This window comes from Labrus mixtus, chromosome 12 (genome assembly GCF_963584025.1).
Source record: "Labrus mixtus chromosome 12, fLabMix1.1, whole genome shotgun sequence".
Taxonomy (NCBI): domain Eukaryota; kingdom Metazoa; phylum Chordata; class Actinopteri; order Labriformes; family Labridae; genus Labrus; species Labrus mixtus.
In genome coordinates, this window is record NC_083623.1 from 26,488,651 (window position 1) to 26,514,751 (window position 26,101).

At 44.3% G+C, this 26,101-nt stretch overlaps 1 protein-coding gene across 10 annotated transcripts in view; it reads left to right on the forward strand.

Annotated features, from left to right (window-relative positions):
* The window catches only part of enah (ENAH actin regulator), a 128,230-nt gene that overhangs the window by 90,617 nt on the left and 11,512 nt on the right, over nucleotides 1–26,101 (forward strand). For 7 of the 10 annotated variants that reach the window (XM_061051299.1, XM_061051298.1, XM_061051295.1 and 4 more), the window contains 5 exons: nucleotides 11,257–11,567; nucleotides 20,437–21,243; nucleotides 24,740–25,068; nucleotides 25,637–25,770; nucleotides 26,012–26,060. In XM_061051299.1, the coding sequence (XP_060907282.1) occupies nucleotides 11,257–11,567; nucleotides 20,437–21,243; nucleotides 24,740–25,068; nucleotides 25,637–25,770; nucleotides 26,012–26,060 (1,630 nt within the window). The remainder of the gene's footprint in view (nucleotides 1–11,256; nucleotides 11,568–20,436; nucleotides 21,244–24,739; nucleotides 25,069–25,636; nucleotides 25,771–26,011; nucleotides 26,061–26,101) is intronic. The other 3 variants (XM_061051304.1, XM_061051305.1, XM_061051303.1) reach the window with 2 other exon arrangements.

Below are 26,101 nucleotides of genomic sequence, written 5' to 3' on the forward strand. Positions count from 1 at the left end.
AAACCAACAGAATCAGACTTTGTTTTTTAAGATTATCTGTAATGCATCAGTGTGAACAAGATTATTATTATTTTCTTCTTCAGTTTTTGGAACTTGAAGCAAAAAAAAAAAAAACATCATTAAAGCTACAAAATGAACACGTTAAACATTCAAAGACTATCCAGCTTCTCATTGTCCACCAGGAAAATCTTTGTAGCCCTTCTCTGCTATGGGGCGGTAGGTCATTTTCATCGGGGTGGGGTGGCAGAGCGAATCCCTCCCATGATTCCCCACCAGCATCTCTTGTTGTTGTTTTGATTGAGAGCCCCCTGGTGGTCGAATATGCTGTGCACTTTGGGTCTGAAGTGGCTGGAAACAGTCTGAGCTGATCAGAGGAACATTTGGATTCTTTTAAACAACAAATATTCATGATATCATCCCTCAGGCACCCCCCCCCCCACACACCCACACACACACACACACACACACACACACACACACACAGAACATTGGTGCAGCATTCTTCAGGTGTGACTCAGTGGTACCTCTTTGAATCTGTTTGGGGTGAACTTGAATCTGCCAGGAGAGCCTGATGGATCTGCTGCCAGCTCCTGCCTCCCTTTCTTCTTCTTTTTTCTCTTAATTTCACTCTTTTGTCGCGCTCTTCATCCGTCTTTTTCTTATTCTCTTGCCCTTCAGCCCTATCTCTCTCTCTTTCTCTCTCTCTCTCTCTCTCTCTCTCTCTCTCTCTCTCACTCACTCTCTCTGTCTCTACACCCTCGTTCTCAGTCATGATCCATATTTAGCAGCGGATGACAGACGGGAAGCGACTGAGGTCATCTGACAATACAGAAGCCAATATGAGCCTGGCAGGAGAATGAAAAAGGAGATTTGTGGAGTAGGGTGAGAGTAGTAGAATAAAAGTGTAGAAAAGAATTGTAAGCACAGTCTCACGACCAGCTTGTAATTCAACGGGAACATACGGCCCAGGCTCTTTGTGGCCAAATGGAATCGCCAGGTTAATTTTTGGGCAGCTGTTTTACATCCAACCAGCGCCATCTGTCACTAATCCTCCAAATTTTCTCAATTGTGAGAAAATTTGTTGAAGTACTGAGAAAAACATCTGGAGAACAACATCTGTTGAGTTTTTTTTTTTTTTAATCCAAGCTTTTAATCAAAAAATCTTCCTCAAAGCATTTCACTTTTATTTGAAACAGTAATTACTTTGTATCTCTTTAATTTAATTTACCACCTGAGCAAACAATATCAAATCAAAACGTTAAAATCATATTGAAGACAATTTAATTAAAAAAAGTGGATGTTAGCCAGCAGCACATGTCAGGTATCATCGAAATTGGGCTGACAGAGATTGAATCAAATCCGCTCTGCTTCTCGGCCACATCTAATATTAGACATAATTATGACACAAGATAAGCTTTAATTGGTGCTTCACATTACCCCTGCTTAAATCCTATTCTTTAATCGTCACATATTATGTAGAATCCACTTCTCCATGTTTCTCTAACACTAACATGTGTCTCTAGTCTGTCTACAAATCTCCCAATAATGAGAAAAGTCCATCCTCTCCGTCTTCTGCCTGCTCCACTTTTCAGAAAATGTGTGCTCAAACAGGCTGTTTGGAGATTTTCCCTTCATGACATCACAAAGGGCAGTAGCCCCTCCCCCAGGTGGGTGACACTCCCACAGCTAGGTGTTTGTTCTGCCCTCTGAGTCTGCCTTCTCAATGTAAACAATAGGACATGGAGCGAGAAAGCCCGAGCCCTTCCAGAGAGGGGGCGTGGTCAGACACCGCTCATTTACATATTTAAAGGTACAGACACAGAAACAGCCTGTTCTCAGCAGGGCTGAAATAGAGGGGTTTATAGACATGATCAAATACAGGATCAGAGTGGATTTAGAACAAGAAACTTCACACACATGTTTTGAGGAGCTCTGAGAATTATTTACAGTGGTTGAAGAGGAGGAGAATATGTGACCTTTAACAATAAAAATACTTGGTCAAAGTTTTTCATGACCGATTTGACCTTCACAGTTTGGTCAAATGATTTCAAAATGGTAAATGGACTTGAGCTTGTTTATTTATTTTCTAGTCTTCTGACTACTCAAAGCGCTTTTACACTGCAGGTCACACCTACACATTCACACACTGCTATGTAAAGAGACCATCAGAGGTAACTAATCCCATTCACACTGATTCACACGATGCTGACATAGAAGCGGGCACAACTTGGGATTAAGAGTCTTGCCGAAAGACACATCAGACATGTGGCTACAGGAGCTGGGGATCGAACACAGCCGCCCCTAAACAAATGATCACATTTCAAAGCAGTCATTCACCTCATCAGGCGGCTCACTAAACATGACAGCCGACTTATTGGCTTTGCCTTCCTTCATTGAGTCACAAAGCTTTTCAGTGGGGACATAAAATAGACAGAGATAAAGATAAAGAAAAAGAAAGCATGTGGACGAATGGAAGTGAGGTATAGTGTTCCTTCTGTCCTCATTCCTCTCAGCCTCATTCAATAAGATCAGCTAACCACTGAATGAACCCCCCCCTCATTCCTCTGTGACAACACCAGTTCAGTCCAACACATTCCCCACACGAGTGCTCACTGTGGGTGTCCACTCCGTGTGAGGACTGAACATTGAGACCATTAATCCGAGGAGAGGCATGGAAATAAAAACCCTTGCAATGGGATTTTCCACAGTATCAAATGACGGCATGGAGCATGATTCACATCATCTTTTCTTTTCCTCACTGTCTCTCCTCCGCCATCTATTTCATCTGTGCCCCCCTCCATCTCATCCTTCTCTTCATGGAGACATAGATTGATGAAGAAGACGCATGGCCGTGATGATGGATGGAAATCTTCAGTGCGTGTAAAGTGTTAGAGGATTCATAGACAGCTAAAGGAGAGAGCGCAGATAAACCACCTGTTCAGAAATGCAGGGTGCTACCCTCAGATTAAAAAGGCATGAGCTGCAAATAATAGGCTGTGGTATAAATAGCTGTGTGGTGCGTGGGCGCAGGGGAGTGTGTGTTGGGAGAGAGAAATGTGTTGCATCGCCCCTGAATGAGAGTAAGGATGTGGATATGGGTAGAAAATAGAGGGAAAAGGATGTGAGGTGTTAGATTTGTGTTGGTGGTTTTTAGCTGCTAGTATCTTACACTGATGACATTGAACCAGCAGCTGCTGCTGATGTTGAAAAGTGTTTTGTAATGCACACTGTCACAGTTTGTCATCAACTATGTCTCACTCAAAACGCACACTCCTAAAGAGACGTGTTAGCTCAGCTCTGATCAAAGGTTGGCAACAGGACAGCATGTGTAGCGTGTATATATTCCACCCTGGGACTGGATCCTCACTAGAGTAGGTCCATATGGTCCATCTGGGCTCCCATCCATTCAGAAAACCAATTTCCTGGTTCTGTGAGCCAATCAGACGAGCAGGCCAACAGATATTTTGCCAGACTTCAGCGTCCCTGGAGATTCAGTAATGATGCCAGTCGTGGGAAACTGGCAAATTCAAAATGAGACATATTTTCTTTGAACACAGACAAATAAACCTGTATGCAACAAAATACTTTAATATGGGAATAATGCTGTTAGTAAACTACAGTAGTGATGTGAAGCCCACTGACTATGGACCCCCATTTATAAATAACAACAACACATGTTGACTCATCAGGGCAAATGATGTTGTTGTTATGAACGGATATCAACAACAATCAAGAAGGAGATTTAGCTTGTTAAAAAAACTGATTTCAAATTATACTTCAACTGTTATGTGTCATGAGACCATCAATGACAAGATGTCTTTTTTCTGTTTGTTTATGCATATATCCACTGACATGGTATAGGAGATAAGTATGATTATTGTGCTGACAGAAGAAAGCAGGATGAAACTTACATCAATCAATCATTATTTGTAAAGCGTCTTGAGATAACACTTGTTGTGAATTGGCACAGAAGAGCATATGTGATAATATGCAGGACAAGATCAGTGAAGAGATAAGAAGCACGGTCTCCAGGGGGCGCCAAAAATGACATAATCTGAGAGTCCGTCACAGGAGCTTTAAGTAGAAGAAGATGTTTTTTTTATTCCAGTGCTACACTCGTCTGTTTCACACGATGTAGACTTGGCATATTAGCCTGCCATTGGCCAAACCTTTTAGATGAAAAGTTTCCTCCATTTTTACATTCCCTGTTGCAAATGAGGCAAAACAATTTCTGAGTCAACAACCTACTTTCTAAAAGTTTTTTTAAAGGAAGAATGTGCAACTTTTTCCAGTAGATGTCGCCGTTGAGCTCTAGCATGAAACCAAAGCACAGCTGTTTGGCCACACCTCCTCCACACTGAAGGGTCTGGATCTTTGGCTTGTTCTTAAATGTGCAAAGGGACTCTGCAGATCAAATGGAGTTTGGTAATTCATTCCAACACCAGAGGACAAGAGTCTAGATTTTCTGTCCATGCAGCAGTCTTTCTTGGTATTTTGATATAATAATATCATAGTGTGTGTGTGTGTGTGTGTGTGTGTGTGTGTGTGTGTGTGTGTGTGTGTGTGTGTGTGTGTGTGTGTGTGTGTGTGTGTGTGTGTGTGTGTGTGTGTGTGTGTGTGTGTGTGTGTGTGTGTGTGTGTGTGTGTGTGTGTGTGTGTGGATTCAGGCTGCGCTGCTGCCCACACTCCCTTAGCAACGGTTTCCCTGGCAACCCTTGTCAGGAAGCGGGTACGACGCCAGATAAACCCCACAGAAGGCTTTTCACAGCTCTGCATCCTGAGACATTTTCCTGCAAGGCAGAAAGAAAAAACCTGTTTTAGGTTCAGCCATCAGAGGCAGGAAAAGTGTAGACGGAGAGATTTCATGTGTGAGTCATTGACCTGCTCCCCTGGAGGTGATTCGATACATGAATCTTCACTATAGATAGTTAATATTTAAAAATGTTTGCTATATAAAGAGAGAACCTGAACGTGGTTGAAAAGTTTTGAGTTTGTCGGGCGGCTGTGGGGGATTCCAACGCTGACACCTTTTCATAGTAAAAACAAGTTTTAAATAAGTTACTTATAAACCCACTACCTCCTCCATGTGGTCCATATGCTCACTATAAGTGCTTGCACACTTGCAGAAAACTCCTTATCTGATTGTGATTTTTCTTTTGTTGTTCCTAGGAAACTTATTTCTTTGTCTGTTAAATGGAAAGTTGAAGTCACTCTACACACATACATCTCATTAATATAGTCTTAAACTGTGCTCTCGCCCCCTGCTGGCCAAGAGAGAAATGCAGCTTTAGGACGAGAGAGTACTACCACACGGTCCACATGTTCACCAACATTACGATGAATTCCCAAACACACTGCAATCACTGCTTTTATTCAAACAGTGCCTCAGAACTGAGACATCTCTCCTGGACCCTCAGACTGTGGTCATTCCCTCTAGCGTAGAGGATGGAGGTTTGTTCTGAGTGTCGGTTGAATAAGCATGGACAGTTTTGGCAGCGAGAGGAGCAGCCCTCACTTCACAGGAATGTGCATCCTGAGAAGTTATTGTTACTATGACAGAGGCTGAAAAGTGTAGTAGTTCTCCCTGTGAGTAACGGCAGACTCACTGTCCTCTCTTTGTCACCTGCATATACAAACCAGCTCGCCAACACACACACGCCAAAATCCCCAGACGGGTTATTTTAAGAGATTGCTTGCACATCGTTCAGGAATTTCATGATCTACTGCGAAGAGGAATGCTGTGTTCATGTACTGTATTCATAAATCAAATGCTGAGTTGTGTGTGTGTGTGTGTGTGTGTTGCACCTTGGAAAAATGTCCAACAAATGCCGACCATATTTTACACTTGCAGTAATCCTAAAGCAAGTAGTTCACAACTCTATCGTCCTACAGGTCAAGAGGAAGGCAGATGATGTTGATACACGCTGGTCATGAATTGACCTCTGTTGCAGAGACTCTTTACAGCGCTGTGGTTTTAATGAGGATGGTCAGGATGGCTGAATTCTGAAATAAAAACATTATGTAGGTCTGGGTGAACTTTACTGTTTCCTCTGACGATAAGGGGAAGTTGTCTGTCGGTTGCGTCACCACCACCTGTTCCAGTCCTATTTATTGATGTGTATTTGGATCAGTAAGATATGTAGTGAGTGAAATGATAAAGGTATCTTACTATATGATCAGACATTAATGAAACATGCTATGTTGAAGTTCTGGCTTCTCTGACAACAATGCAGCAGTCAGTATGTCCTCCTTCTAACTTTAGATTCTGCTCCTGAATGATCTGGATTTGTTTGGACCAGAGAAGGTAGGAGGTTTTAAGACACCCCCACACAGCCGTTTTGGACACCCCTCAGTTTGTCAGATATGAGAGCAGTTATCAGGTCAACAGGTGTTGCAGTGATGGAAGTGTTCAAGAGAAGTGGTTCAGATAGAAGTGATTGTACTCGACCTAAAAAGTCTCTGCATGTTTCTAATAAGCTCCACGAGCAGAAACGTGATCAAACTAGGATCAATATTGGAGATGTTTTTGAAAAATGGAGAGAGGTTAGAACACAGAAAGGTTTACAGACCCATGCAGAGCTGGATAAACACTGAAGCTTCAGGGTCTGAGACATGGCAACCTGTGTGAGCATCCACTCTAGAGAGGAGGGGGCGGGGGGAGACAGCTCTCTATAATGTTTAGAATATGGACTGCAGTACTCATTTTAAACACTAGGGGTCAGAGTTACATACTGCTCCTTTAAGCAAACTTAATGTGTAATTACTTGATTTGAAAAGTGTTTGTGTTCATGAAGAGAGTGAAGCCTTCCGCTCCCTCACTTACTTGTTTTTCATATTTCACCTACATGCCATGTTGCTGTTAAAGAGTAAAGTTCTCAAAAGGTCGAGGGTTCGATCCCCAGCTGAGCGACATGTCCGATGTGTCCTTGGGCAAGACACTTAACCCTGCATTGCTCCCGCAATACTGTGGCAGTGTATGGATGGTGATGTACGTCGCTTTGGATAAAAGCGTCTGCCAAGTGAATTGTAACATTGTAACATTAGAGCATCTTAACATGGTTGATCCACCAGGCGCTGGGTGTGGAGTTATAATCTTCAACACTGTTTAACAAACCACATATGAATGTGTAACTAAGAAGATTGGCATTTTTCCTCCAATGTAGCTGCTAGCCATATTGTACCTTCTGTAGCTGTTAGCGTTTGGCTGTTGGCAGCACAGCTTTCTTTGCATAGAGAAGAAGAGCAATATGGTACAAGAAAACACTGTGACATCTCCTCTGATCTGCCTGATTAGAGTGATTATTCCTATCAAAACAGCAATAAATCGAGCTGGATTTAATCATGGAGACGTTCAGCGAGGATCCCACAGGGGCTCATTTGCCTTCAGAGAGAATCTATTATTGGAATTGAAGGGAACCCCCAGGAGAGAGTGTAAACCTGCAGAGACATGGCCCTGCTGCTTCCATCAGCCTTATATCCAGGTTACCCCGTGTCTCTGTAATCACACCGACGGACCACTGGGACACCGTGGGAACTGGGGCAACTGTGTGTGTGTGGTTCTGTGTCTTCAGCCAGTCAGCACTTGGTTGAATACTAATCGCCCTTCTGAATCTAAAACCCTTTTTTTCCAATATTGCTCAGATGTCCACTGACTCGAGGATGTAGCTCTTCAAAGGCCGAAGTTTACCCATACCTGACATGACACCCACGACAGGCTCAACCAATCTGATTCTTGTTTGTCCTTATTCACAGAGGACTGAAAAGTTTGATTTGACCACATTCTGACAACTTTGCACTTTGTGGAGGCAGAAAATCCCAAGTCAGGCTGAGAAAACAGGTCTAACCTTTTCAAGATTTCTGTTGAATGATCCCTCTGTGTTCTGGGGTCTGATGATTTGTGATCCCTCCACCGTTTCTAAATCTTACCTGCAGTCTCCTTCAAGTTGGAAGTGCCAGAGAAACTTTTAAAGGAGCGCCCCCCCACAAGGTACTCCAGTCAGATCCACCTCACCAGAAACCTGAATCCTCTGTCTGAGCTCCCTGAGATGTCTGAGCTCATTCCTTTGTCCGTCAGGCTGAGCCCGGCTACATTGCAAAACAACCTTAGATCCACTTCTACCATATTCTAGCTACACAGTGGACAATTCTAGGACTGATATATTTGTTTATATGTCTTCCCACATCTTCCACACTCTTAATAGAGGCTATCTGTTCACTGAGCTTGTTTACATCCGAGTAGTAGAGCTGGGAGAGCAGGCCTATTAACTGCAGCCTCTGTGGCTACAGCCCCATCTAGCGGCAGGTGGCTGCCTTGCACCTTGAGCATAACATTTGGCCAGCATCTCGAGGCAACATATGAAAATATTAATAATTATTTTAAATGACTAGTTATTCTGGTGATGACCACGTAGCCGACTGAACTGCACATCCCTAATTGGGACTAATGCACCACTTTTAAGCATTTTGCTCAACTTTTGCTCAAGAGTTTTTTTTCCTCTATTGTCTTTACGAGATCATATTCAACATATTATTTACACCTTGCTCAGCAAACTGGGGCTCTGTGCCATCTACCTCGATTTCCTTATTTTAACGGACTAAGCATGTGCTCTTCTATCTGACAAATTATCATTTTGCTCATTAAATATGAACTGTGCATTTTAAGTAGCATGCCTTTTTGTGCTAGTGTAGTCACTTACTTGAAAGGAGCAATTCAACTATATGCACATCGTGTATGTTGTACAGAGACATACTGTTTGCATGTCTGCTGTTGAGTGACTCAGCAGAGGCAGAAAGGTCTCACAGCAGCCTCACGCATGCATGGGAACAACAACTGTGTGTGTGTGTGTGTGTGTGTGTGTGTGTGTGTGTGTGTGTGTGTGTGTGTGTGTGTGTGTGTGTGTGTGTGTGTGTGTGTGTGTGTGTGTGTGTGTGTGTGTGTGTGTGTGTGTGTGTGTGTGTGTGTGTGTGTGTGTGTGTGTGTGTGTGTGTGTGTGTGTGTGTGTGTGTGTGTGTCTCATGCCTTGAGACTTGTGTGTGTGTGTCACTGCTGGAGTGAGGTTTATGTGTGTCATCGGTGCAGATGGCTGCAAAGAGAGGGAGTGTTTGCATTAAGCAATATTAATGCTGATGATTGACTTTATCTGTGAGTCAGCTGCCAGCTGAACTGTGTGTGTGTGTGTGTGTGTGTGTGTGTGTGTGTGTGTGTGTGTGTGTGTGTGTGTGTGTGTGTGTGTGTGTGTGTGTGTGTGTGTGTGTGTGTGTGTGTGTGTGTGTGTGTGTGTGTGTGTGTGTGTGTGTGTGTGTGTGTGTGTGTGTGTGTTGGCATTGAGCTCAGGTTCCCACCATCTCTCTCTTCTCTCCCCATAATTTATGAACGTACTCCTCACTCATTCACAGCCAATACAGTTTATGACTAAGTTAATCATACAATGTGACAAGGTGACGCTTACGGCTTTCCATTTCAATTAGACATTTCCTTGAAACCATGAGTTTGTGTGTGTGTGTGTGAGAGACAGTTTGCAACCTGCCACAGTTGCATCAGCTCTCCCCCTCACTTGAAGCTCCCCCCCCCTTTACTATCTATCTTCTTCATTAAAATCATTCACACTGTCTGACGGTTGTTGGAGTGAGCTACAGATTGTGTTGTCATCCTTTTAAACATCTGCAGGAGCCTTGTTGTGTGAGTACTGACAGGTGTATGGTGTTTCAGCGTGTTTCTATATTTACATTTCCACTTTTGTATTGTAGTTTTAATGTTGTTGTTTTTTTAAATGATGCTATTTTTTGTGTGGCATTTTTGCCTTTGTTGGACAGCTGGAGAGAAAAGGGAAATGTTGGGTGGAGTGAGTAGGGATCAACATGAAGCAAAGGGGCGAGGTCGGATTCGAACCCACAGTCGATGCGACTAGGACTATAGCCTCCGTACATGGGGCATGCAACATAACCGCCAAGCTATCGGCGCTCCCCCTTTTTACAAATACATCCAAGAAGAACCACATCGTTAACAGATATCTGCTAGTTAATGGCTTTCAATCGTTTCTCTTATGCATGCATTGTATACCCATATGTGGAACACACACACACACACACACACACACACACACACACACACACACACACACACACACACACACACACACACACACACACACACACACACACACACACACACACACACACACACACACACACACACACACACACACACACACACACACTACGTACATGCACAGTTTTGTGTCTCCCTCCACTACTGCCATAGTCAAACATGTACCAGTCCTTCTTCTTCTGCTACCTTCTGCTGCCATCTAGTGACCAAAGCTGGAACTGCAGGCCTCATTCACTCAGCAGGAAAATCATTTCCTTCATCATTTAGGATCATTAAATGAATTTTAAATGATAAAGCATCATGCAAAAACTAAAACACAAATAAAGAAAATAAATATTTCCTTTTATTTTTGTTTATGTGTTGGTTGTTTGCAGCAGAGTCTGTTGAAGGCTGGCGGTGAAGCTCCTCACCTCAGCATGTTTGTTTTAAATGTGACCAACATATAAGTGAAGCTGGCTGTGGTTGTATAACAGCGAATGCCTGGCAGTAATTGTTATATAATGACATGTCTTATGTAATGGCAGCCCACAGAGGGGTCTCTGTGGTACAGAGGGGTCAAGACTCAGGCCAGACTCTGATTTAACTCCGTCTCACTCAGTCTTCATGTCACATCCACCATCCTCCTTTCTTTCACCTAATCTAAGTTTGTTCTTCATGTTGTGTTTTGAAGATGTTTAGAAAGATAATGTTGAGAAAAGAAAGACGACCTGAAACACTCGAGATTTCGGTCTGGAGCCTCATTGTCAAAAATCGTTTACATCATGACATTTCAGAAGAGACAGAAAATGCAACAGACAACTTCTCTTTGTTTACTCTTCTCTCCTCCCTTTCCTCCCCTACTGCACCCTCTCTTCCTCCTCTCTCTCCTCTTCTTTTCTTCTTCTGTCCTCCTGTCCTTCACTCCTCCCCTCTACTCCTTTCCTTTGACCCCTGACCTCCTTCTAACCTTCTTCTCCTCCTTAACTCTTCTTTTCCTCTGTGATCTATCATCCTTTCCTCTCCTGTTTCCTAATATCCTCTGTTCTACTTCTCCTCCCTTCTCATCTCCTCCCTTCTCATCTCCTCCCTTCTCCTCTCCTCTCCTCTCCTCCTTTCTCCTCTCCCCTCCTCTCCTCCTTTCTCCTCTCCCCTCCTCTCTCCTCCTCCAGGCAGCTTCAGGAGCTGCAGAGGCAGAAGGAGATGGAGCGTGAGCGTCAGGAGCGTGAGCGCCTCGAGCGAGAGATGCAGGAGCGGGAGCAGCAGGAACGCGAACGTCAAGAACATGAACGTCAGGAGAGGGAGGCGCAGGCGGAGCGGGAGCGCCAGGAGCAGCAGGAGCGTGCCGAGCGTGCCGAGCGTGCCGAGCGTGAGCTGATGGAGCGGGAGAAGGCAGAGAGAGAGCGAATTGAGAGGGAGCAGCAGGAGCAGTTGGACAGAGAGCAGCAGGACTGGGAGAGAGGGAGACGCATCTCTAACGCCGGTGAGTGATGCACTTTGGTTTGTGGACACACATGAACACACACACACACACACACACACACACACACACACACACACACACACACACACACACACACACACACACACTTCCACCTGGGTTTGGACTGCAGACGTAGGTAGTTGATCTTAGTTTGCATGAGCACAGCAGTGAGAAGTGATTCTTATACATCCTAACAAGGAGTTTGCTGTAATGATTGATGCACATATCGTGTTGATGAAGTGTGGATTTCAGATTTCAGGTTTAAAGTTGTACTAAGTCTTTTTTAAAGATCCTCAAAATGACGTTTTTGATGCTTTTTGATGACATTCTTCACTTTAAACTTAGAGAAACACTTCCTGTAAAATATCTGAAACATCAAACTATTCTTCACTGCAATAGTTGTTAAAATTTTGCATCTAGGAGCTGCTCTGCCAATTCCTTGGAGCGTTGCATTGTGGGAAATATTTTGTATTTTTTTTTATTTTACCTTTATTTAACCAGGCAGGTCATTAAGAACAAATTCTTATTTGCAAAGACGGCCTGGTGAATAAAGATGATGTTTAGCGAGCAGGAAGAGAGCGTGAGCTATATTTAATTTTCTTCAGATTGAACTGTGTCAAAGATTCAAAAACGGTCAGATTAGGTGTTTAAGACGGAGTTATGGCGCAACGTGTCATCAGGGCAGCAAGTTGAACTTTAATTTGGTCAATCGTTTTCTGAAAGGGAACGTCAACATCGACTGAAAAGTCAGCTGAAAGTGTCCCGTGTCTACATTGGACTCAGGCTTTCCCAACCTCGGGGTCTCGACCTCATGTGGGGTCGCCTCAGATGTTTATTTACTGATCACTAAGATGTTGTGTATAGCGATATAATGAACAGAGGCTAAAACAAGAAATCTGCAGAGTCTCTGTCGTCAATAAAAACTATTAGATGATTTAAAAACAATAAGCTGTTTGTGTTTTGGATGTCTGGGGTCATGAGCCAAAAGAGGTTTGGGACCCACTGCTTTAATCCTGGAGGATCAAACATGGTGGTTACCGTCTGAGGTGTGAATACCTTAAAGCTTTAAAGAGTTCAGGACGGTAGTACTGATTCAAAGTGTGAAGGTGTTACCAGCAGAGGCAGCTCTCTGTCCTGACAGTCCTGAAAGGCAGGTGGATGTAAGACTGTTACCATTAACAGCTGTCTCCTTTTTAATAAAGCTAAGCTACAGAGCTGCTCATCTGCCTGAAGGCTGGACAGACGCTCAGAACAGACTGCTAGGGCAACGGGGCATGGGGGGGAGATGATGAATGTGTGAGTCGTTTCACGTGGGTTTAGGGGTGAGTGCATTATTTTTGAAAAAGCAATGTCAGCCCAAACACCAGTCAAACACACACACACACACACACATACACACACACACACACACGACCACACAAGAACACACACACACACACACACACACACACACACACACACACACACACACACACACACACACATCTTTAATGAAGATGTGAAGTGATGCTCATGCATGGGAGTAAACTGTGGTCTTCCTCCTTAAAATATCCAGTTTATTATCTTTAATAAACGTCCTCCTTGTCAGTGCTCCGAGCGTAAGAAGCTCATTTAACATGAACTTCATGAGCTCAGTTCAAGTCAGGTTTTTTATAAGCAGAGATAAAAAATCCTGTCAGTTAAATATAATCCAGGAGGAGCGCGCTCTGACTTTAAACTGGAGCTGTAATGGATCGGAGAATCTGCTCCATGTAAAGTCTGGGTCAGTAGGGAAGGCCGCGTTGAGTGGCATGCTTCACTGCCATGATCAGCTCATTAGCATATGCATGCATACACACACACACACACACATGCGCAGGCAGGCAGACGCAGATCGGTGGTGTTACTCAGAGGCTAAAAATACATCATCAGGGAGAACGCTGGTGAGAGCCCCAGGGGTGTGTGTGTGTGTGTGTGTGTGTGTGTGTGTGTGTGTGTGTGTGTGTGTGTGTGTGTGTGTGTGTGTGTGTGTGTGTGTGTGTGTGTGTGTGTGTGTGTGTGTGTGTGTGTGTGTGTGTGTGTGTGTGTGTGTGTGTGTGTAACAGCCTCGGGATAAGAGAGAGGAATTATTTCACATGTCATACATATATGATATATGTTTCTGATGAATATTTAACATGCTAAAGAGTCCCGTCTCTCTGTGACAGGATCATCTCTGTGTGTAAACGTTTTCAGGTTGCACTGATTGTTATTCATAAACGTAAACCTGACATCAGTGAACATGTAGGTGTCTCAGTACGTCTTAAAAAGCCGTCCACTGTCATTCTTCTCTTCATTTATTAAAGGAGCAATATGTAACTCTGACACCTAGTGTTTAAAATAGGTACTGCAGTCCAGATTGAAACATAAGAGAGCTGTCTCCCCCCCTCCTCTCTAGAGTCGATGCTCACACAGGTTGCCATGTCTTAAACACTGTATCTTCAGTGTTTATCCAGCTCTGCATGGGTCTGTAAACCTTTCTGCGTTCTAACCTCTCTCCATTTTTCAAAAGCATCTCCAATATTGATCCTAGTTTGAGCACGTTTCTGCTCGTGGAGCTTATTAGAAACATGCAGAGGCTTTTTAGGTCGAGTACAATCACTTCTATCTGAACCACTTCTCTTGAACACTTCCTTCACTGCAACACCTGTTGACCTGATAACTGCTCTCATATCTGACAAACTGAGGGGTGTCCAAAACAGCCGTGTGGGGGTGTCTTAAAACCTCCTACCTTCTCTGGTCCAAACAAATCCAGATCATTCAGGAGCAGAATCTAAAGTTAGAAGGAGGACATACTGACTGCTGCATTGTTGTCAGAGAAGACAGAACTTCAACATAGCATGTTTCATTAATGTCTGATCATATAGTAAGATACCTTTATCATTTCACTCACTATCTTACAGAGTGATCCTTTAAGAAGTGTGATGAACCCCTTGTCCTTAAAATATTCCCCATGTTCTCAGAACTTTAGAGCAGCTGAATTTCAAGTTCACTGTCAAACCCGTTGCTCAACATTTTATTCTTCAAATTGTTTTACTTTTCTCTTTTAAGGACCCATATCTGCAATGTTTTCCTAATTTATTTAATTCTGCCCAGGTCAATGGAACGTGAATAAACGTCTCATGTTTAACCTGCTAGATGCTAGTTTATCGTTCATCAGAAGTTTTCTGTCAACAAGACGAGAACATTTCCAGCCCACTACTCGCCCGGGATTGTAAAATAAGTCGTTGTTGTATTTAGCTAAAGAATGGGGAAAAAACAGGAATGATCAATTCAGTTGGATAGTGGGCAAAAGTTAGCACCAGCTTGACTTGCAGACTTTCACCAGGTCTGTTTGTTTAGATAAGGAGGATGATCCAGTTCCCAGTAAAAACCCTTTAACACATAAATATTGATACTCGGTATCTTTGAACACTCAGTTTGCTGTAAGTCCTGCAAGATGACTTCACTAAAGATGAGTTCAATGGTCTTGATTTGTCTAATCTGGTGTCTAAGTAGGTCTGTATCTAGGCAGCTGATTTGCATTGTTTGCACTGACAGTCAAAAATATTCAACTTTAAAATATGGGGAAGTACAGAAGCCCGAAGGGGACATACATCCATACAGTTTATTTGACTCTTTTAACCAGTGAAAACGAGTGAATCTGTGGCGGTTTATTCAAGATCTCAACTCAATTGTCAGCTAATCTAGAAACGACAACAACACTGGTGTTCCCGTGACAACGAGTTCATTTGTAAAGATCTCTAAAGGGTTAGGGGTAAAACTGAAATCAACTCGTTATGCCTGGGAAACAAGCGTGACATATATCGACATCTCGAGAAATCAACCAAAATGTCCTCATCAGTATCCTCCCTGGGAGAATAAAATAAAACACTTTGTATGGACGCAATGATTCAACTAGTTTAAGTCGAGAAGACCCCATTACACAGCAGCTCTCTTCTTCTTCTTCTCCAATGTTTCAGACATCTGCCTTACTCAGAGTACATGTGCATCATCTGAAGACATTATTTTCTGCATCTCTGCATCAAACACACACACACACACTCAAACAAAATGCAGGCACATACACGCGCAAGCAGGCACACACATGCACAAACACACACACACGCACAAACACACACGCACAAACACACACACACACGCACAAACACACACACACGCACAAACACACACACACAAACACAGTAACACACTTTGCACTGCGACTTTAATTTTTTGTTTAAACATCTTGAGCGTACGTTCTTTAAAGTATTTTCCGATTGTATGTTTTTAATGTCAGTTAGTGAAATGTACGTTTGTATTATGGGATTGCATTTTTGTTTTTTAAGAATTTGTATTTAAAGTGGTAACCATGACTACAAAGCCGTCCTCTTCCTTGTTTTTACCTCTTTGTGTTGTTGTTTTGCAGTGGAGCTCGGCTGCAGTGTGTCGTTGCTGTCATGAGTGTGCACGTGCGCTTTACATTCTCATGTGCACATGGGCAGCTCTCCATGTAATCTGTGTGTGTGTGTGTGTGTGTGTGTGTGTGTGTGTGTGTGTGTGTGTGTGTGTGTGTGTGTGTGTGTGTGTGTGTGTGTGTGTGTGTGTGTGTGTGTGTGTGTGTGTGTGTGTGTGTGTGTGTGTGTGTGTGTGTGTGTGTGTGTGTGTGTGTGTGTGTGTGTGTGTGTGTGTGTGTGTGTGTGTGTGTGTGTGTGTGTGTGTGTGTGTGTGTGTGTGTGTGTGTGTGTGTGTGTGTGTGTGTGTGTGTGTGTGTGTGTGTGTTTGGATGGTGCGTTGACTGTGTGTGGAACAGCAGAGCCAAGCTGGGGCCTCTCAGTCACATGAACCGCCCAGAGCTACAGAGGGCTAGGGGAGAGCGAGAGAGAGAGAGAGAGAAGTGGGATGTGATGATGAAAAAGGATGGAAAAGGTCAAAGTGCAGCAAAAGAAGAAAATGACGAGGGGGATTAAGAAGCGTGGTGTCGTGGTGGAGAGCAGCGGGTTCTTGGCAATAAAAGTTGGAAAAGTCGGAGGCCAGTGGAAAGAGGAAAATATGAAGGGAAACACTGGGGCTAATGGAAAATACATGTGAGAGAGAGATGTGTGTGAAGTGGAGTGGAAGTGGGAATCAGAGGATAAATGCAGCATGCAGCCGTCAGAACGTTCAGCTGGAAGGAGCAGAGACAGGAGGAGTCGTACAGATCCATCAGTCTTGTGACTGCAGTTTAGGCGTTCATGTGAAACCCAGCTCCCCTCCTGCTGTGTTTGAGTCCCACAGACTCAGGTTAACGTTGTGATTTGTATCCGAGAGAGAAATTCTCATTATGCATACCTCTGTGGACATGTGTTTATATTTGGACCATGTCTGTTTTGTGATTTAGGTTTTCCTTGCAGAGACACTTAAAGGTGTAATATACAGATATCTGGGTGCCGGTGGTGTTGTGGTTGGTGCGCTCCCTGTGTAAGGAGCCATTACTCCTCCAAGCACACAGGTTCAGGTCCGACCTGTGGCTCCTTTTTCGCCTGACATTATCCTCACTCACTCTCTCTCTGCCCGGTTTCTGACTCTATCCACTGTCCTATCTCTACGATAAAAACACAAAAAGCCCAAAAAAATCTTTAAAAAATAAACATCCAGCAGATATCATCTCTATCCTAACTAAATATATGTTTGAGTCATGACGGCACCGCCCACTCCGAGAGGCTGTATGTAGAGGCGTAATGTAGTGTTGTCATAGAAGAACCACAGACTGTAAATATGAATGGATGAAGCCTGAGTGACATCACCTGTATGTTCTTGTAGGGGGCGCTGGAGTCCCATCGATGGTGGTCTCCATGCTGGAAATGCTGTCTCAGTCTTAGGGTGCATCCGGATTGTCCCTCCTTAAGAAAAAGATGTTAGGCGAACACATAAAGGACTTAGGGAAAGGCGATGGCGTTGCTCTGACAATCCGACCGCATTTCCACTAGGCCACGTCATTAAATGCGACGGGCCGGCAGAGGTTAATGACGCGGGTCTGCCGTGGTGAAACTACAATGTTCCAAAAATGGACTACAAAAAACGCATCTAAAAAACTTACCCGTTAAATAGTCCTTAATCACCACAAGGTTGGGATTGAAATAAAAGAAATATAGACTACCAGGCTACAAGTAAGAAAAGTGAAACCATCAGCTTCCTGTCCACTCACAAATCAACATCAAAATAAATATGATTGTATGAGATGAATTGTTACATTTATGTAAGATATAACCTACACATAATGTTTTATGCATACAAATGTACAACTACACAGCATTCTTAAGTGAATGAAATATGTTGAATAAAACATCATCTGATAAAAATGTCTCTTATCTTTTTATCTCTTACATGATCTGTGTCACTTTATGATCATCGTTAATGTTCGTGAACGGTCGGATGCACGACTCGCTTTAAATGTTGCGGCCGCAAGGAATTGTGGGGCGGCATATCTCATCTCCTTTGGTAAAGGATGGTCCAGTGTATCCTAGGCTAAAGGAGGTTATAAAGGAAGCATTGACCCACCTTTCCTTAACTTTTAGAGAATTCAAATGGCTCTTATCATGGCCGCCACTTAAATGCTTCCGGGTCATTTCACTCAGTTAGGAACTTTCCTAAGCAAAAATGACAATTCAAATGCACCCTAACTTTCAGTCAACCTAACGACAGGCTGAGAGCTGGAGCTGAGGCGAGTTTTAAGTCTTTTGATAAACCGTTACATTGCGCCCTCCTGTCAATCAGATCAGGATAAACACCTTAGTGTGAATAACTCTTATCCTTCATCAAATCAAAACGGATGATCATTTTTTTTCATTATGTCAGTGAAATAGCTCGGCCTACAATCCATTAAGTGTTTTAAATCAAATATCTCCTGACAAAACAATTCATATCCATTAAAGGAAATCAAATCTTCAGAGAGATGTAGTGTCACTCTTAAGGGTCAGTGCAGAGCATTAACACCCTAACACCATCCCCACTCACACACAGCAAACATATGGCAGCCTCATCCTGCACTGTCAAGGCTCTGCTAAGCACCCAAACAAACACAATCAAGGTAATTAGTGTAAGAGGGTTCAACTCAGCAGGGAGCGACACTGTGAGGGAAAGACGAGGGATTAAAGACGGAATCATCACATTGAAAGGAGACAGTAAGACCTCCCGCCCACGGCTCCTGGAGAGAAGTAAGAAAAGCTGTTAAATACCATTAAGATCTCAAGAGTGGAGACGTGGGAGTAGAATAGAAAAATAAAAAAAAGTGTGCAAAATAAGATGAGTAAAAGAGGATTTAATAGTAAACAAAACATGGATGTAGTTTTATTCATCCCTTCAGGAGGTGACTCAGACAACAAGAGGACATGACACGGCTAACCACACACATCACTACCCACTCTGCTCTATACAGCAAAGACAGGTACAAGCTCAGACACAGATACACTCTGAGGTCAGGGCCTGTCGACTTCTGATTGGTCCTGTACTCAGAGAATCCAGTGAGAATCAAACCACACTGACAGGGCTTCTCTCTCTATTGCGTCATCGTTGTTGCAAACACGATTTGTACAAACAGCAGTCGCCGTTGTCTTCCATCACCTCAACAAAATGTGTCTAATCTGCACAAGTCTTATCACTGCAATAGAAGAAGAGACCATATGGACTGAGGAATCCACTCAGTTCTTTCAAGTACTTTCTGAGATAGACATTTCTTGTTCCTCAAGTGGTGTGTCCCACGTTATTGGTCCTTTGTGGTCGTCATGCACAGCCATATTTTAAATGTCAAAAGATGTTCTGGAGGATTTTGATGTGTGGTTTGTATGTCGTGGTTGTTTTGGAGGGTTTTACGATTTTACTCAAAACTCCAAATCTTTACCTGATGAAGTAAAGCCAGCAGACCACTGAAGCCGAAACGTCCTCTGCAGTTTATTAATACCCGTGCTAAGTGAATTTCAGTCACATGTGCATAAAAGAGCTTGACCTTAAATAATGAAAGAAAAGATTAGATGCACTCTATTGATCCTCCATTGGGGCGGCTGTGGATCAGTGGTTGAGTCGGTCGTCTCTCAACTGGAAGGTCGGGGGTTTGATCCCCAACCAAAACATGAAGATCCAGTCAGACGACAGAGTCTCTGCAGACACAGTCACCACCACGCATGTATGGAGGCCCAGAAGGGACGATGGAGGATAAGTCTATTTAATAAAAATCGGCTGTATCTATCTTTAACGTTATCCTTTCATTAGACCCTGAACACAACACTCTGGTTTCTCAACTCAGAAACTTTGTCATCAAACTTGTTGGTAGTTAAATCAGAGAAAATATGGAATATTAACTCACTGCAGGCATAGATATGTTCACTGTTCATTCTGTTTTTTATTGACTGTTATATTGATATTTCTGTACATGTATGTGATGGGGGGTCCATGTGATGAGCGGGGTATCCAGCTGCTCATCGAAGCGGCTCGCTGACTCTGGTTTTATAAAACTCTCTGGCTCTGTGCTTTGTGGTAAACTCTTGCTTCTCTGACTTGTTTCCCTTCTTCTTTCCTGAAATGAGACTGTGAAAGCTTTGTGCCTCTGGCTCTGTCCACAGCGCTAACACCTCTCCACTAACATCGTAGCAGCCTTAGAAACGTATTGATACCTGGAAGAAAAAGTTTGGTAAAGCTCTGTGCTGGTTGTTCCTGCTTCATCTGCCCCCCCTTCTCTTTTTCCTCCCTTTCTCCCTCCGTCCTTCTCTCTCTCCTGACCTGCTGTCTTTCCCTCCTGTTTGCACGCTGGCTTCTACCTTCCTTCCTTCCTGCCTTCTTTCCTTACTTCCGTCTCCTTCCCTTCTGTCCTGTCTTGTCCTTTGGTTTGTCCATGTAGCCTTTGAGAGCACCCTGTACAACCCCACTCCTCAGGAGTACGGCAGGACATCCTCAACACCCATATCTCCATCCACGCCCACCTACCCAGCTCCTGGGGCGCCATCACCCTCCTCCACAACTCCACCCACCCCCCCTTTAAGGCATTCGGCCTCCAGATTTGCCACCTCACTAGGGTCCGCCTTCCACCCGGTCCTGCCTCACTACGCCACGGTCCCGAGGCGACAGCAAGCCTTTCCCCAAGCACCGCCCCCTGCTGCAGCCCCTGCCCCTGCCCCAGCTCCTCCAGCTAAGTCTGTGGTGTGGTCAGCCTGTAATTTCACTCCCTTACCCCCCTCGCCCCCCGTCATGATAAGCAGCCCCCCAGGGAAGGCTGCAGGCCCACGGCCGCTCATCCCCATCGCAGCACCTTCCCCTCTCACCCAGAAGCCTCCATCGCCGGCTCCCAACGGCCCACCCATGTTCCCAGCACCTTCCCCCGTGACCATCCCACACAGCCACACCCCTCTCGGCATCACCTGCCCCACACCGCCTCCCCCGCCCACCCCACCCCCTCTTCCCTCACCTGTAGTTGCCCCTCTGTCTTCCTCCTTCGTCTCGTCTCCCCCCTCCTCATCCCAAGCTCCTGGTGTGCCCTTTCCCTCCACAGCACCCCCTGCTGCTGCAGCCGCTGCCACCTCTGCCTCTGCTGAGCACCTCTCCCTCCCCGTGGGCCTGGGCCTGTCAGGGCCGGGGGAGCCGGACACAGCTGCAGGCCCAGAGCCCCACCCGCCTCAGTGGGGCTCCACCTGTCAACCCCAGCCCCAGGGTAAGGCCTCTAGTCTGGACTTTGTCTCTCTCTTCTCTACCTCTCTCTCCCCATGCTTCTCACTACTCACATACTAACAGAGGGCTTTTAGATCTGTTAACCCTGATACTGAGCTAGACACAGCACAAAGCAAGTCCCATGAAACAAAAGGAAAGTGTCAGTCCTGGCTGATGACTTCAGATTTTTCATCCTAAGAGACGTTTCTTCACTTTTCTGCAGCTGCCTCTGTAGCGGTCACTCTGTTGTTTAGGTCTAACTGTTACATGTCAGTCTCTGCATGTTTGTCCACATGCTCGCCGCTTAGAAGTGCAACTGGCTCGCTTTTCATTGAGTTTGAAATCTGTATTGTGTTTCAGTGTGGCATGTCCTTGTGTATGATAGTCATGTGTTCTGTGGACACAAATCAGCCGTTACCTTTTCATCTCATAGTCGTTGTTTTCTTTCATCCATGCACCAAAGTTCAGCTTTATTTTTCACCACTGTGCTGATTTGATCAGTTTGCCATTTGATTTTGTTCTTCAATGACTCTGCACTGTGTTCAGAAGTCTGGTGCTCTACATTCAACATGTTCCACAACAGGAGGCTCAGTCTGAAGGAAAGATTAGCACAGGGGTTCAGGAGTTTTCTCTTTCTCACTGACATGTTTCAGGTTAGCAAACGTTGAAAGCAGGGACACTCTCGATCATTTGAATAAACCTAAAATAAAACAGTGCTGAACATCCAGAGAGACATGTCTCACGGTGAAAAAAAAAGTATTTTCCCTAGACGACGGCTAACATAGCATCCAGACATTTAAGAGCTAAAACTACTGTTCGTAGTGTTTTCAACCATGCACACAACTCCTGATGTCCACACATTGTCAGAGTTAGTTGCATGAATCGCTGATTTTTTTTACCTGCCAGCCCCTCCGAGTCAAATCTTTGAAAGAAATGTAGATGATATGAAGTGTGAATGCAATATTCAGGATAATTGTCCTACGGCTGGCAGGTGGGGGAGACGCTGTTATTTCCTGAGTGGTGGGCAATCAGTGTGATCTTTGTTCATTTAATGAAGCTACTTCATCTCTTTATTTATCACTCGTTGTTAGTGAAACCACTTACACAAAGCATTGTTATTAAGGCAAAACCTGTAATCACAGAGTCTGACATTTTCATGCTGTCCTTTTTGCATCATGTCCCCCCCCCCATGATTTAATAATACATTTAGGGCTAAAAATGTAGTTAAATTAGTTTTTAACAGGAGAAAAGGTCTTAAAGATGTGTACAATAAAAATACATTATTGTGTTTTTTGCAAAGTTTATTTTCCTCACAATAAAAATTAATATTTCCTTTGATATGTAAATCTGGACTTTCTACTGTGACCTTCAACCCTCAGCCTGTTTCCCTTATTAAACACAGGCTGTGTTCTAATGACCTTTGACCCTTTGACCTCAAACATGGTCAGAATGAAAAGCTGGGACAGGATTCCCGGTTAGATATCGATTACAGCGCAGCGCGCTCAACATTCAATCAGAGATTATTGATGAGTGTTTGAGGTTCATGTTGAGAACAGAGAGAGCTTCATCATTTAAATCCAGTGTTTCCCCTACCATTATACCATACCCCCCCAACGCTCCCGGTCAAGTAAAAAAAATAATTTTTCTTTTATTTTTTTAAAGATTTACTTTTGGGCTTTTTGTGCCTTTATTGTAGAGATAGGATAGTGGATAGAGTCGGAAATCAGGGAAAGAAGTCATTTAAGGAGTGTTTAATGAAGTGTTTGTGTCGGCGTGTTCTCTCCCCCCCAGCGCTGTAAACCTAGGGAAAACACTGAAATCATCAGATGGGATATAATCCATATTATTAAATATCAAATATGATCATGTCTGAAGTCATATTTGTCGGCTCTGGGCTTTCATGATGCTGATTGTGTGTGTGTGTGTGTGTGTGTGTGTGTGTGTGTGTGTGTGTGTGTGTGTGTGTGTGTGTGTGTGTGTGTGTGTGTGTGTGTGTGTGTGTGTGTGTGTGTGTGTGTGTGTGTGTGTGTGTGTGTGTGTGTGTGTGTGTGTGTGTGTGTGTGTGTGTGTGTGTGTGTGTGTGTGTGTGTGTGTGTGGTTCAGTCATCATAGGGTATACCATCTTCTAATTCTCCTCTGATTCACACTAATGATTGATTGACGATATTCAGTAGGATACCGCCTTTTTTTCTCGGCTAGTGAAGGGCTGACCCTCCCTCCTCCCTCCTCTGTCTCTAATTGGCTTGTACACACTGACTGAATATGCAGGAGGAGTCGGACATGTCACTGTTTATAACAGAGGCTGTTTACCCTCTGCTGGACGGGACACATGTAAGAGGATTCCCTCTTCTTCAGGCAGCACTGCACCACTGAGTGTCACTTACAGTATGTTTATTTATTTGATGCTCAGTGCTTCGTCCTTGCTTCATTCATTCAAACACCGACCTTCAGGTCAGACGGTTAGAACAAACTTTCAAAGCACCAAACAGCAGGTAAAGGGATTAACTATACAAATCAAAGCTGTCTTCATGTCTCCCAGCCTCAACGTCGTCGTATTAACCTTGTCAATATTTCTAACTATTGCTGCATGTCTAACACAATGTGGCATGCTCTCATACTTTATATGTGTCTTTATGTTTTATGTCATTTTAAACCATCACTGCCCTGTAGGTTCATGACACTGGTGTCACCTGACGACGATGTCGGGTTGTCGGCTTTTTCAGTGACTGCAACATTACTTTTATTTGAGCGTGAATGAAAGATTAATACTAAAAATCAGAAGTACTGATGGTCTGTACCCAGGCTGAGAGTTTTATCAGTTCTATCATATTATCTGGCTCTTTAATTCAAAGCTTCGGGTGCTTTCAGTGTTCTGAGTTCAACGTCACAGCCACAGAAACTCTACTTAAGAAATGTGAGTCGACTCTGACCTCATGTTAACTTTTTTGGATGTCTCAGAGGGTGCACTCACACTAGGCAAATTGTCTCTGTACTGTACTGAAGAATGGCCCCCCCTCCCCCCCTGAATTCCCCCACTGGCCTGCACTCACACTGCTCCAGGACTAACTGGGCCTGAGAGTAATACAACACATTCAGGGCTGTACGTAATTATGAAGCATGCTAAGTTTACAAGGCAGACAGGCTAAAAAAAAAATTAAAAGGGATGCACATCGGAGAACAAGACCGCTACTTTACTGACTTTGTGGCTTATTTTGAGTCATTTTATTCAGATACAGCCAGAACACTCCCCCCACGTTGTGTACCCGTACTTGTGCTCGAAAGTGTGAGTGCACCCAGAGTCAACCATGACTCCTCACTGACAGACAGATGGACAGATGAGAGACGGGATGATCGTGTTGCAGTCAGAGCAGAGTTTCAGATTATTCATGTCCTGTAATGTGATGGTGTTCTAAAAAAAAGCGACAGTTTGAACTTATTTTTTTCCCCCCTCCCCATCATGTTGGCCCCTCCCCCACCCTCTATCCTCTCTCCTCCAACAGACGTGGTGCAGACCCCAGGGTTAGCAACCCCTCCCCCACCTCCACCCCTGCCACCCAGCTCCACTGTGACCTCGACTGCCGCCACCCCGGCCGTCACCCCCACCACCCCGGCAGGCCATCCTCCCCCGCCCCCACCTCCTCCGCTCCCTCCTACATTGACTCCAGGTGGGACCCCTCCTCCTCCCCCGGGTCCACCTCCTCCCCCTGGAGCCCCACTCCCTCCCCCAGCGCCACCCCTCCCTGCCGGACTGTTCTCTCCTGCAGAGGACGGCCCCATCTCAGGTTTGGCCGCTGCCCTCGCTGGAGCCAAGCTGCGCAAAGTGCCAAGGGTGAGCGCTTGATTGGGTATTTGATCAGTGGAAGGTTTGATAGCTCATGTCTACACCGACCACAGCGTTACAGCACACAAACACATTATTAAAGGGTTGAGCTGCAGATGCAAACACACAAATCTATGTTTCAAACTTTGTGTCCTTTGTTCTTCATTTAAACACTGACTGCACAGAATCACTGTGGATAAACACTAATCCTCACACATTATCTTCATACAGTCACTGTCACACACACACACACACACACACACACAGACACACACACTTCAAGTTCATGGATGACCGCACACACGCAGCGTCCATCTGTCACATCTCATCTTAGACTCGAGGGAGGCTTACTCGTAACACTGACAGCCTCTCACTACACTATATATGTCCACATGTTTAATAGAACAACCATCATGGATACAAATGTAAAATAAATGGCTTTTCTAAATAACAACAAACACAGAATACATTTTTCAATCCTTGTTAAACTCTTAGAAAAAGCTGGTTCATCATTTTGATTGTACAGAACATAGATCACTCCTTTGTGCATCACAGAATTTTCCTGTTATCCCCTCAGAGTGACGATGCAGGGGCGGCTCTGGCAGCAGCCATGTTGGGGGCCTCGGGGGCAAAATCAGAAGCCAGAGGAAACGGCCCTCTTCCCGGAGGAGGCGGGCTTATGGAGGAGATGAGTGCCCTATTAGCCAGGAGGTAGAGTCGCATCAAATGTTATTGTTGGGGGAAACATAATTCATGAAAAAACAGAAAGCATAAGACATTTGACATCAGTGTACCTAAGAGGTCTGCTGAGTTGATAGCTTTGAATGAATGACTCCATGCATGTAGTAAAGTGAAAACCTTTGGGTCAGAAACAAACCGTTGAAACTGTGTCTGATGATATGAGTGTGACATAATTCATCATGTAAGCATGCCTGGTCTTCATGTATTACAGAAGAAGAATTGCAGAGAAGGGCTCCTCACCTGAACCCGACCAGAGATCAGTAAGTTTTCATCAGAGCCTCTCGGTCTTCTGGCATGTCAG